Here is a 12,658-nt window from a genome sequence, read left to right on the forward strand (position 1 = left end):
ATACATTGCTGTCTATAATTATGATAATATATTTTTAAATATATCTGACCCCAAATATGGGCTTATACAAATATAAGAGGTAGATGAATTTAAAGTATCCAACTGGGTAGGCTTGTAATATACACAGAGTCCTGAGGACAGAGTTTGAAAGTGGATGGGATCTCAGAGAGGCAGCCGAATTTGAAAATGAGCTGACAATATTGTGCTCATGTTATGCAAGGTAGAATTTTAAAACAACTTGGGATAGCACAGATTTGACTAAAATAAATAATATTTAAGGCTTTATATTTAATATTCTTAATGAAAATTAAGACTGCAAGGCTATAGTTTCTTCTGCGGATGTCATGTCTACAAGGTCTGGAGAATTATGAATGTTTCCACTTATTGTTGCCATTAATTTGACATATGCACACACAGCAGTTTGGCCAGGTAACCTGTATGATTAGTGACAGTCAAGACTATGTATGCCATGGAAATATTTTCATGATTGTTTCCTTTTCTGGTTCCCTTTGCTTTTTCCTCTTCAGAGTGTGACTGAGGCTGAAAATGACCAATCAAACCACCGTGACAGAGTTTCTTCTTTTGGGATTCTCTGATAATCGAGAGCTACAGATTTTACACTTTGTGGTATTTCTATTAATTTACCTGGCAACCCTAATAGGAAATATGCTTATCATTGTGGCCTTACTTGTGGATCCTCACCTTCATACCCCCATGTATTTATTTCTTGGCAACTTATCCTTCATAGACCTCTGCTACATCTCTGTCACCACTCCCAAGTCTATGGTTAATGTCATAACAAACATCAGATATATTTCTTTCTACGGGTGCGTCACTCAGCTCTTCTTGGTTATCTGCTTCATGTCAGCTGAGCTGGCCTTCCTCACAGTGATGGCATATGACCGCTACATTGCAATCTGCCAGCCTTTGAGATACAGACTGATCATGAGCAGTAGCACCTGTCTCCAGCTGACCGTTGTTTGCTGGATTGGCAGTGTGATCTATTCAGCTTTTCTCACCGGTGATACTTTTAGGTTGCACTTTTGTGGGTCCAACGTTATCCGCCATTTCTTCTGTGACATTCCACAATTACTGAAACTGTCTTGCACAGATACGCATGCTAATGAAATCGTGCTTTTTGTCTGTTGTTCAGTCTTTGGGTCCATATTCATCGCTTCAATATTTGTGTCTTACATTCACATCTTCATCACTGTGCTGAAAATTCCCTCAGTACAAGGCAAATATAAAAGCTTATCCACTTGCCTGCCTCATTTGAGTGTTTTCTCTTTATTTATGAGCACTACCATGCTTACCTACATGAGACCAAGTCTGGTGCACTCAGACTATCATTCCCTCATTGATGCTATACTGTATTCTGTGGTTCCTCCTCTCATCAATCCAATCATCTACAGCCTAAGAAACAAGGAAATAAAAAATGTGGTGAGAAAAATGGTAGATGGAATATTTTACACCAGGAAAAAATAACTACTTCAATTGCAATCTTGGGACCCTTCACTGGAATTCATTCTTTGCAAGTTCTAAAATGGAATAATTATAATTTTCTTTTCTATAAATAATGTTAGGCTGAAGTTATTTTATAGACTTAGGATACGTGATTTAGAATGGGGCAAATAGTGTGTGGGGGGTGGTTCTGAGTGGAGTTTGGAATGGGGGTCCAGTCATTATGGCATTAACCTATGATTTGAGGACATGGGGTATGGACACATGTACACATGATATGTTTCTAATTTAAATGTTTCAGCACTCTGAAGACACAGAGTCTCCTACAAGCTCTAGTGCTTCAAAAGATGCTTGAAGCCACAGGGTGCATCCAAATGAGCACACACATGCCTCTTGCCCCATCTCAAACCCCTTTGAGACAGGACAAGAGGCACATGCAGGAAAGAAAAAAAATGTTCCCCATGCTGCAACTTTATAGTGCGGGGAGAAAATTAGACCCCAGGATATCCAGAGGTGTAAAAAAAAAGGTTTAAAAAAGCAGGGCAGGGCCGTGCCCTGAGGGAACCAGAGGCTGGGTCCTCCACAGAGATGATCTGGCTGCCAGAGCATCTCTATGGTTGGCACCTAGCCCTGGTGCTGAACCAGACAGCGTGTTCAGCAGCAGGGCTCCAGTGCCATTGTGTGGGAGCCATAGCCCCTGTGGGAGGGCAGCAAAATATATGTTCGTGTTTCATGAATTCATGAAACCTATATTTAGAGTTACTTCATTGTTATGATAGAGATACTGGTAGGTTTCCACATAGCTTTAACACTGTAAATATATCAATAAAACATTGCCCAACTGATTGCTGTCTCTGTCTCACTCTCTCTCTTTACAGTGGTATTTTTTTTTACTTGTGGAGGAACATGGATTTTAGGGTATTTTACAAAGTGACTTTGGGATTTTTTTATCAGGGATTTTTCAGGTTTCCAACAGGGAACACCAGAATTCATGCTAGGCAGGTCAGTGGCAGGACCCTGCCTGCCCAGAGCTGGCAACTTGGACCCAGCTGGCTGTGGCTAACCTCCTGGCCAAATGGGGCCAGGAGGACATACTTTGACAGTTCAAAGCAGGCCATGACACCAGGAACATCTTCTGGGTGATAGCTGCCCAGATGACCTGGCAGGGGGCACACATGGCAGTAGTGCTGCACAGAGGCCAACTCTGCAGCCACATCCCACTGGTAGCTGGCCCAGAGGAGCAGATGCCTCTGCTGGCTGTGCAGTCCCCATCCGAGCCTGGCAGGTGCACAGCAGGTCACAGCCAGGCAGCAGCCCCCACTGCCAGACCCCTGCAGTGGGCAGAAGGTACAGGGAACTCTCAGGGCTGCTTCAGCAGTCCAGCTGGAACAAGGGGTAGTGTCCCCAGCTACCAATTAGCTGGGCCCCAGAAGCTCTTGAGAGCAAGTAGCCCTGAGCTGCTTGCCAGGGCAGCTTTTTGTACTTTTAGGGCCAGGACAGGGCAGCTTTTTATACTGCTGGGAACAGCACAGGTGCTGGCCCCAAGCTCTAGCTCCTCCTGGCTGCAGATCCGGAAGGAGCCAAACAGGGTTATTTTCCCCAAGTGGCACAATTTGCTCCTCAACAAAGTGTGTGTCCAAGCACGTGCACTGAGGCAAAAAGCCGCAGCTCAAATTTGCACCACTTCTATTTGAGCTGCTGCAAGCACATGTACTTGCATGTGTGGATGCACCCACATTGTTTTGCTGCTCTTCAGCTACAGGGCTGGTAGTTTTTCTATGAGCCTACACAGACTTTCAAAGACTGCCAAATGAAGACAACAGAGCCTAGTGGCTGGTTGATTCCCAGAGCAGTGTAAGCCACTGAATCCCAGTCACTGTCACTTCTGAAATACTCCTCACTTACATGTAAGCTGTTGTTCTAGGAGCAGCAGAAAGTGAATAGCCATGGTCTCCTCACCCTGCAGTTCCTGGCCAAATAGCATTGCAAGGTATTATCTCTCCCTTTTGTGCCTATTATCTAGGAGGCTGATGAAATGTAGTTCATAGGCCCTGCTCTGAAAAGTGGTTTTTACATTCAAACAAGCACCTAACCTCATCACCGGAACTGAAACCAACTTCCTACAGCTCAAAACACAAAACCTGCTAACTATCTCCAGTACCCCCACAAACTGCACACCAGAATCTATCAAAGACAACAAAAACCAACTACATGTTGGGGCACATTCCTCACCAAAAACACATTCTACCTCCAGTCTCTCAGGCCTGATCCTGAGAGGGAACAAATGACAGTGCAAACCACTTTTCAGAGCTGGGCCTATGAACTGCACTTCATCAGCTTCTTAGGTAGTAGGTACAAAAACTCATGGACTCAATATCCACAGTGGAATTCTGGCACACTGTGACCTGCCAGACATCTGACACCACAGGCACATTTGCACTTTTACCTGCACTGCTATATCCCCCTTTCTCCCCTACCCCCCACTCCAACCTGTCCCTCACCCCCTGATGACTCCATTTCCATTTTCACTGACTGGCTTTCTTGCCTGCATTGCAGACCAGGCCAGCCTCTGGCTTCTTTACTATTCCTTCCATTCAGGACCAACTGCAGGTACTTCTTCAGCCTGACAAAGGGGTTTTCAACCCTAAAGCTGGCATCCCAGGCAGCTAAGCTGAGCTCACCAGGAGATTCACAACTGCACTGCAACCAGAAAGCATCAGGCCTGTCAAAGGCATGACAGGTCTGGGCATTCCCCAGCCAGGATTGTGTGCGCGCGTGTATTAGCTGGAGGTTATGGTGCCTCCTCCCCGCCTTTCACCAGGGGATCATTGGTCCTGGCATTTATGGGGCTGCCACGCTGCCAGAAGTCCCACCAGGCCTCCCTACCCTGGAAGGGTGTGATTTTAGTGGTCATACCCAGGACTGGGGGCCTCCTCCTTCTGCATAGACCCAATCCCATGCCTCCAAGATCATCCTGGCAGGGGAATAAGCTCAGCAGGGACAAGTTTTTCCCCTGCTGGCTGGTAATGCAGTTAGTGCCCCCTCCAACTGAGAGTGGTGCATTACTCAGTTTTTAAAAAACTCAAAAAAGGAAATTGGCACAGACAGAGTGGGGAAGGTGGCACTCAGTCCATCTGCAGCTGGAGCTTGGGGAACCCCAGCAGCAGGAGGTTCACCTTTGCAAACACCAGCTGCTCCACCAAAGCAGGATCCAAGCAGTTGCAGTGTGGTGTCACAACGTCCCCAGCAATGATGAACACCTTCTTGCTTGGAACAACTGGTCAGTGGGCAGGACTGGTGTTGCTGGGCAACCATGGCCAGATCCTGCCACATCTGGCTGCAGCTTGCCCAGTAGGCTAAGGGGTCACAGTCCAGCGGCTCCACATCCTCAGTGAGATAGGTAGCCACCAAAACCTCAGCACTACCTGCCCGAGGCTGGGGTCTGGTGCATCTGAACCCCAGCATTGAAGCCATGCCCATGGTCCACATTGGCAGTGGCTGGCATGGAGGAGTCTGACTGCTGCTGGTGCCAGCGCTGGTTCTGGGAATGCTGGCACGGGAAAGTGGATCTCCCTCTTCTACATCCCCTCACCTCGGCACTTCAGCCTCCCTGATTTTGTTGACCAGCACCTGCATCCAGCGATCAAGGGTTTTGGGGCTGCCAGTGCACATGCTCCCCTTCACCCTCAGGTCACACATGCCTGCCATCATGTGGACCATACTGCACCACAAGGGATCCAGCTATCTCCTTATGCCCTCCTTCAGCAACCTCACCAGTGCCTGCACATCTGGTGACAGCAGCCTGCCCCAGCCAGGAACACTGATCCCCTGAAACTTCACCATTTGGTTATCCAGTTCCCTCACTAGGGGGACTACCTAGCTGAGGAGGGCATTGCCAGCACTGAGGATCTCAGTATCCTCGAGGAAGGGCTTGAGGAACACCAAGATCTGGGAGATGGTACCCCACTCATCTCTGTTCAGGGGGGCACTAATCCCAATCTACCCAAGCAAGGCCATCTCATGGATGGCCTTCTGTTGTTCCACCAAACTTTTGAGCATCCGGGATGTGGCATTCCATTGAGTCTCCATATCCTGCATGAGTTTGTGCTGAGGGATGCTCAGCTCTGCCCGTTTCTCCCACAGCATCTTGCCCCGCCTGGTTCTGTGGTGGAAGTAGCCCACCATCTTCCTGCATTTTGAAATCAGCTGGCTTGTAGCAGTGCTGGTGGTAGCACCATCACTGGCAGCCCTGTCCCCCTCCAAGGCATCCCTCACTATTAAGTGCAGGCAGTGTGCCACACAGCAGATGCCAACAAAGTTGGCATCCTGGATAGCTATCACCATATTGGCCTGGTTATCGGTGACCATGAACCCATGGGTGAGCCCAGCCTGCCCAATGAGCCACTCCTGCACCATGTGGTTCATGATCTCCCTTGCCGTGTGGGACTCATCCAACACCTCGGCTTACAGTAGAGCCCACTGATGGCCTGACTGATCACACCAATGCTCTGTGAAGGAAAGCTAGGCATGATCACCACCCCAGCTGCTCCAGATGTCAGAGGTGAAGTGCAAGGCTACCTGCGCCCCTCCTTGTGCAGCTCCTCCCTCAAGCACTCCCTGCATGCCTCACAGAAGGAGGGCAGCACCGTCCTGCTAAAGGTGGTGCATGCGGGCACTTTGTAAGATGGAGCCAGAAGTGCTATGAACCTCCTGAACCCTGGCTGCTCAACTAGGGAGAAGGGCTGGCTATCCAGAGCAAGCCTCTCGCCAATGCTCTGGGTGATCTTGCTCACCTTGGGAACACACCTCCGCTTTCTATCCACCTTTCCCCCACTGGTCCAGGGTGTCCTGGCTCTGCATTGGAGGTAAGAGGGCTTTAGATCAAGTGGGGTACTTCCCTTTAGGCACACTTGCCCTGGTGCCAGGCTGAGCAGGAAGAAGGGCAAGGGGGTGCTACCTCCTTAGATGAGCAGCATCACCGTGGTGGAAAAGTGTCTCATATCCTTGCCACAGCTCATGTGCCTTTGGCAGTGCTGGCAAATGGCAAACCTGGGATCATCTGCTAGCTCAAAATTCTCCCACGCTACTCTACTCCCCTGCTTCTGGGTTTAGGGTAAGGATCCTGCCTTATCCCACTCCTCAGCAGGCTGAGGCTCAACAGTAGGAGGAGCTGCCTCAACTAAGCCACTTGCCTCCACAACCTCAGCCTCCTCCAAGATGCTGCTTTCTGAAGGAGACCTGGGTCTAGGGGAAATTTGAGGGTTATGGAGCACAAACTCTGATTCCCCCTCAGCCCCTAGAATTGCTTGAGCCAGCACGCATCCCTGGTTCCAGCTTCAGCTCCTCCTCTGGCAGTGGGAGGCTCATGCTGAGAGATGACATTGGGATGGAGGAGACAATGATTCCACTGCTGGTGCCTACTTCTGGACTGAGGGGAGGTGATGCAGGTGCAGGGACATCAGGTGCCGGCACTGCTCCCACCGCCTTGCTTCCACTGGCAATACTGATGTCATGGCTGCTCGGAAATAGAATGCATCTGTGTTTGGGTGGGGGAGGGGGCTTGCAGGTCTAGCTCTCCCCGTACCCCCTCTCCCTCCTCTGCCAGAAGACCTGGCACCTTTCTTTCCAACATGCTTCATATGAATCTTTCCTGTTCTGCAAAAGGTCTCTGTCTGTCTGTGTGTGTGTGTGTGTGTGTGTGTGTGTGTGTGTGTGTGTGTGTCACTTCTTTTGTGTCATGTTTTATTCCCTCTGTAGCATGTGTGCACTGGACTCTTCTTTGATTGTTTGCTTCAGTGTTAAGAGCTATGTAAAAATTCTGTGCTGTCTGCCTGTCTGTCTGTCTTCTTCTATGAATATCTGATTTTTCTTTTTTATAGTGTGTGTGTGTGTGCGCGCACGCGCCCGCATGCACACAGAATCTATGTGCCTCCCTGCACAGTGACTCTTGAAGGCAAGGAGCAGCAATCCTCATCTCTGTGTGAGCTACCCCAGAAGGTGGCTAGGAGTGGTGGCAAAATCTGGTGCAGGCCTTCCAATACAGCGCTTGCCATTTTTGCTGGTGAAGCCCCTGGAGCAGAATGGTGACTGCTGGCCGTGACAATCAACAGTGAGCAGTTGCAGGGTCCTGTAGGATAGACCTTACCAATCACCTATAATTTTTGGCTGGTGTAGGTGGTAGAGACTGATCCAGACAGTGGCTCTGGGTCAATCTCCCTCCCCATCATGTTGAGCTAATCAGGGGTGGGCAATTATTCTGGGCAAAGGACCGCTTACTGAGTTTCGGCAAGCCATTGAGGGCCACATAACAGGCAGCCCAGGGCAGATTAATATTAATTTTCTAAATTTCTTAGGAGCCCCATGGGCTGGATAGAATGGCCTGGTGGGCCGCATCCAGCCCCTGAGCCACATTTTGCCCACCCCCTGAGCTAACTGATGGCTCCTCTCAGTTTCTTTATTACTTACTGTCATAGGAAATTAACTGTTTGTGGTTTCAGCACATAATGAATATACTTTCCTTTAGGGTTGTGTGTTTGTCCCTTTTCCACATTAATAAAGCCTGTTATAGTTTACTATTGCTTCTAACTGGGGAAGTTGCTTCGCTTTGGAATAACCAGTTAAAGTATACTGTCCAAGGTTTCTGGGTACAGGCTTGAGTTAAGAAAGAAAGTTTACGTAAAAGCCCTCAAATCTGAATTCAATTTGTCTGCAGATATAATCCACCATGTTTCCACAGTTGGTAGGGCTGGAAAAGTGAAAATTGTGGGTGCAAACATTAGCCAGAAGAGTGTGATTATTGTCCAGCTAGCCAAAAAATGGAGGGGGCAAGAAAATGAGTTTGTTCCTATGAATGGCCTAAAATCATTAAATGATGTAGATGAGGGATGTTGTGGGGAAGAGTGAGGGAAAGGGAGAGGGATGGGGAGAGAAGGAAGGGCAGAGTGTAATCTGTAGTTACATTATACTTCACTGTTATCCCTGGATTTGGGCTGACAAAGAAAGAGTCCAGAGGAGTGAAAGTAGGGGATGGGCAGCTAGGCATATCTATTCCTTCCTCTAAGGACAGCATAACCCAATAGAAGGCCATGGGAAGGACAATCAGTGACTTAAAGTGGATTCAGTTATTGTTTGGATAGCTATTGCCTGTAGGCAAGGCATAACTGTAAGGTTTTTTGATCTTTTTGGACAATGATGTAGAATAAACAAACCTGGGAAGGATTTTGAACACACTGGGAGGACAGGGGTATAATTCAGAAGGATCAAAATAGATTGGAAAGCAGGGCTACAATCAACAGGTTGAAGTTCAGTAGTGACAAATGCAGAGTGCTACACCTTGGGAAGAAAAACCAAAAACAAACACAAGATGGCTGCATGGCAACAGTACAGAGAAAGATCCAAGAGACTTGATGGATCACAGATGCAAAATAAGTCTGTAGTGTGAGGCAGCTATACAAAAGGCAAATTCATTTTGGGGCTGTATCAGAAGAATTATTAGGTACTTTACTTGGTGATGCTTAGCCCTCATCTAGAATATCATGTATACTTTTAAGCTTCACAGTTCAAATAGGAGGCAGGGAAGTTAGAGATGTTCCAGGCATAGGAAACAAAAATGATGAAGGGTTTGGAAGGCAAGTCATACAAGGAGAGATTGGAAGAAATAGGATTATGAATGATATGCCTATAGGATTATAAGAAATATATCTATAAGTACATAAGGGGCATGCATCACGAACTAGGAGAATATCTGCTCACCAGGGCACCCCTAGGGAAGACGAGGTCCAATGGTCATAAACTTCTGGAAGACCATTTTAGGCTCAACATAAGGCAAAACTTCTTTACCATTCAAGTCCCCAGGTCCTGGAATTGATGCCCCCCCGCCTCCCCCATAAGTGGTGCAAGCATCAACTCTAGACACTCCTAAGAAACGCTTGGATGCCTATCTTGCTGGGATCATTTACCCCAGCTGACTTCCTGCCCCTTGGGCAGGGGGCTGGACCTGATGATCTTGCAATGTCCCTTCCAGCCCTAATGTCTATGAAATCTATGATTCTTCAGCTTGTAGAAGAGATGATTGAGGGTCTTATTGCAGATTATGCTTAGTATGTGTTATTTCCACTGTGATACTTGTACCCTAACATTTTATGATGTAAAACATGTGTTAAGTGCCATTATAGCATGAAAACATTAGGACTTTTGCAGTGAGGAGTGAGAGCAGAATGCAGACACAGCTTGAATCAGGAAGCAAAATGAAGGCACAGATTACTGCCCATGCCATATTTTAAAATGAATATCTTAATATTATCATTATAGCTTGAACATTTTGATCTCAATTCACGATTCACTTTCTGGCAGCCTATAGGTAGTGACTTCATACGGATTCCATCAAATAACACTGAGGGAACCCACAGAAAAATGAGATGCATTCTTGAAGGTTTTCAATGTGTGACACAACTGATAGAAGAAGGAAAACCCACCACAGCATCACACTCCATATGAAGTGAAGTGTTCTCATTCTGCAAAAAATATCCTCAGATATTAAAGAGGAGAAAAAAAAATCCTACAGGAAAAGGTTCATATTGCCCCACTTACACCATTTCCCTAACATTCTAATGATGGTGACTTCAGTTCCACTTTATTTTCACCAATATCAGTCACATTTCAATGAAATGATAGTGAATTGAGTGACACAATAAAAAGATATATTGATTTAATTGTAGTCTTTCCAGTTTTTAACTGGGTTAAATGAAATCATGATCAGTCAGAATAGATTTGGAAGTAAGAACCAAAACCCAAACTCAGGGCCCGTCCCTTCTAGGGAAGTTTTTCTCTTGCTGAACCCACTCACTTTTGCTTATTTTCTTGCTGGCCCCACATATCATCCTCTTTCATCTGCACAGCGTGCCATCTTCAAACAGAAAGCTGTAGGTTGTCCTGGCCAGTGCCTGGCTATTGGCATGATAGTAGAACATTTTACTGGGAAGTAGGAGATACAAGGCCAAAAACCACTGGGGTGGAAAGACTGGGGGGACTACCTAAGGACTTGTCTACAAAGGAGAGAGAGCTACATCCCTCCCTGCCCCTATCCCTGCTGATTCTCATTACATTGCATTAAGTAATAAAAATAAGCTTTAGGGTAGAGAAAGAAGCCTAAGACTTCCCACTGTTAAGTGAGTGTTGTAACTGCAAATCTACATCCTGATCTTGTTCAAACCCTTCTGACCCCCTGTCTCCTGCATTCTTGGTTTCCTGCCTTGCCTATTAGCCCTCTATAAATGGCTGTCTGAATATGCTGTGGAGCACCTGACACTGCTTTTGGCAATGTAGGAAGCTTATGCATCTCACCTGTTTCACTGGCTTTTGAGGCAAGTGCCAAATTCTTAGACGTAATAGCCAAGCCTACATAGTAAAGTCACCAAACCTAGCAGTGCAATTCCCAAACATACAGTGATGTTTTAATGTAGCTGCCTAAATTGGATGCAGTTTACAAGGAGCACTTTAGGCAAAGTGATTATCACTGATGAGTGGCCAGACCAATTAACCCAGACACATTCTCACATGGATTCACTTACACTGTTTAGTAGTTTAGGAGACTGCCCACCCAGGTGATTTGGGTACCTGACTTGAAAGAACTTGGGCCTGGGTTTCAGTGCTAAATAATGAAGCCAGCTGTAGCTAGAGTTGGTCAGCACACCTGATAGTCAAAGGAAATATGGATGAATGGTTTGGACATTTACCTGCATCTTGAAACACCAGGTTAAGTTACTTAATCTCCCTAAAGATCTCAGCCAAAGATTTCAACTGATAATAAGTTATGGTAGTTTTGTGGCCCCACTGATTATGGCATCTGAACACCACTCATATCCAAATTGGCCTCCTAGGTGACCCCAATATGTCTAGTAAGTGTACTATGTCCCAAATCACGTCTTGTCTCCAAAAAACAGTGGCCTCTTCATTTTCTGTCCTTGCTACAATAGGCTGTGATTTTAAAGAAATAAGAGAGCATGAAGCTTCTATATGTCATTCTCTTTAAGTGGGATCTGCCCTTAAACAGATTTAAATAAATTCATACTGGAGCTTTTTTTCCCCTCTGTTGTATGATGATCATGTTTTTCCACTGAAGGTTATGCAATAAAATACAGGGTTTCCCTGGCTTTAGATACCTAAATTCAGCCAAGTCCCTTTTAGAAAAATAATTTTCCTCTGTGGTTCTGGCCTTCAGAAAAAAAAAAAATTCCCTAAATGTGGTTCTTTGACTCTCACTAGAGACCTGAGGAAGAGTACCTTTGGCCCAAGAGCTTGTCTAAGATCTCTCTTAACTATACAGTTGGTCCATTAAAATATATTTTAAAAAATTAAAATAATAATCCTTGCCTCTTGTATATTCCCTGGACATCACTCCATCATTCCAACACAGTGCTAGCAGGGCAGAGCCACCCCCTCCAGTTGCAGCCAGTGGGAATGCATAGGATGTGCACAGGGGTGCACGTGCACCCCCTGAGAGTGCTGGTGCACCCCCTGATGGCCACACTCACTGCTTAGGTGATGAGCGGGGTGAGCAGGTGGGAATGCCAATGCTCCCCTGCAAGCACTGGTCGATCACTGTGCTTACTGCTGCTGCTTTTGGGAGTGGCTGCAGTCACTTCTGGGAGCAGCTGCAGCAATCGGCCGGTACTTGCTCCCAGAAGTGACTGCAGCTATCCTGGAAATGGCTGCAGTGAGTGCAGCAATCAGCTGCAGTGATAAGCCGTCGTGGGACACCCCACCCCCAGGACCGCAGGATTGCCCACAGGGGACCCCTCTGCTCCCAAGACCACAGGATCACCTTTGGGGGACCCTACCCTCCCAGGACTGCAGGATTGCCTGTGGGCCCCCCACCCTGCTCCGGCCAGCAGGACTGGGACTGGTCACAAGGGAGGCACGTGTCTTGCCCCCACAACTAAGGCGGCACCAGTCACCCATGGCTGAAGTGTTTCCAAGGGTTCAGCCATGCTACCCTGCCTGCAGCACCTCCTCCGTGTCTGCTTCTCCCCACACCGCTCTCCTTCTCTGTCTTCCCTCCCTCCTCTCTCTCTGTCTTCCCTCTCTTCTTCCTTATCTTTCTTCTCTCTTCCCCCTCTCTCTCTTCTTTCTCTGCCCCACCCCGCCATCACAACATGCTTAACAAAAAAGGATACACAAGAACAAAGGTAGTATATGA

The 12,658-nt window shown here is 47.1% G+C and overlaps 1 protein-coding gene across 1 annotated transcript; it reads left to right on the top strand.

Moving 5' to 3' along the window:
* Nucleotides 1-546: 546 nt before the first annotated feature.
* Nucleotides 547-1,485, top strand: LOC149862783 (olfactory receptor 14C36-like). Its single transcript, XM_090054106.1, has one exon. The coding sequence runs from the start codon at nucleotides 547-549 to the stop codon at nucleotides 1,483-1,485; it is 939 nt and encodes a 312-aa protein (XP_089910232.1).
* The last annotated feature ends 11,173 nt before the right edge of the window (nucleotides 1,486-12,658 follow it).

This window comes from Crocodylus siamensis, chromosome 6 (genome assembly GCF_052110815.1).
Source record: "Crocodylus siamensis isolate JL-2025a chromosome 6, ASM5211081v1, whole genome shotgun sequence".
Lineage (NCBI taxonomy): Eukaryota > Metazoa > Chordata > Crocodylia > Crocodylidae > Crocodylus > Crocodylus siamensis.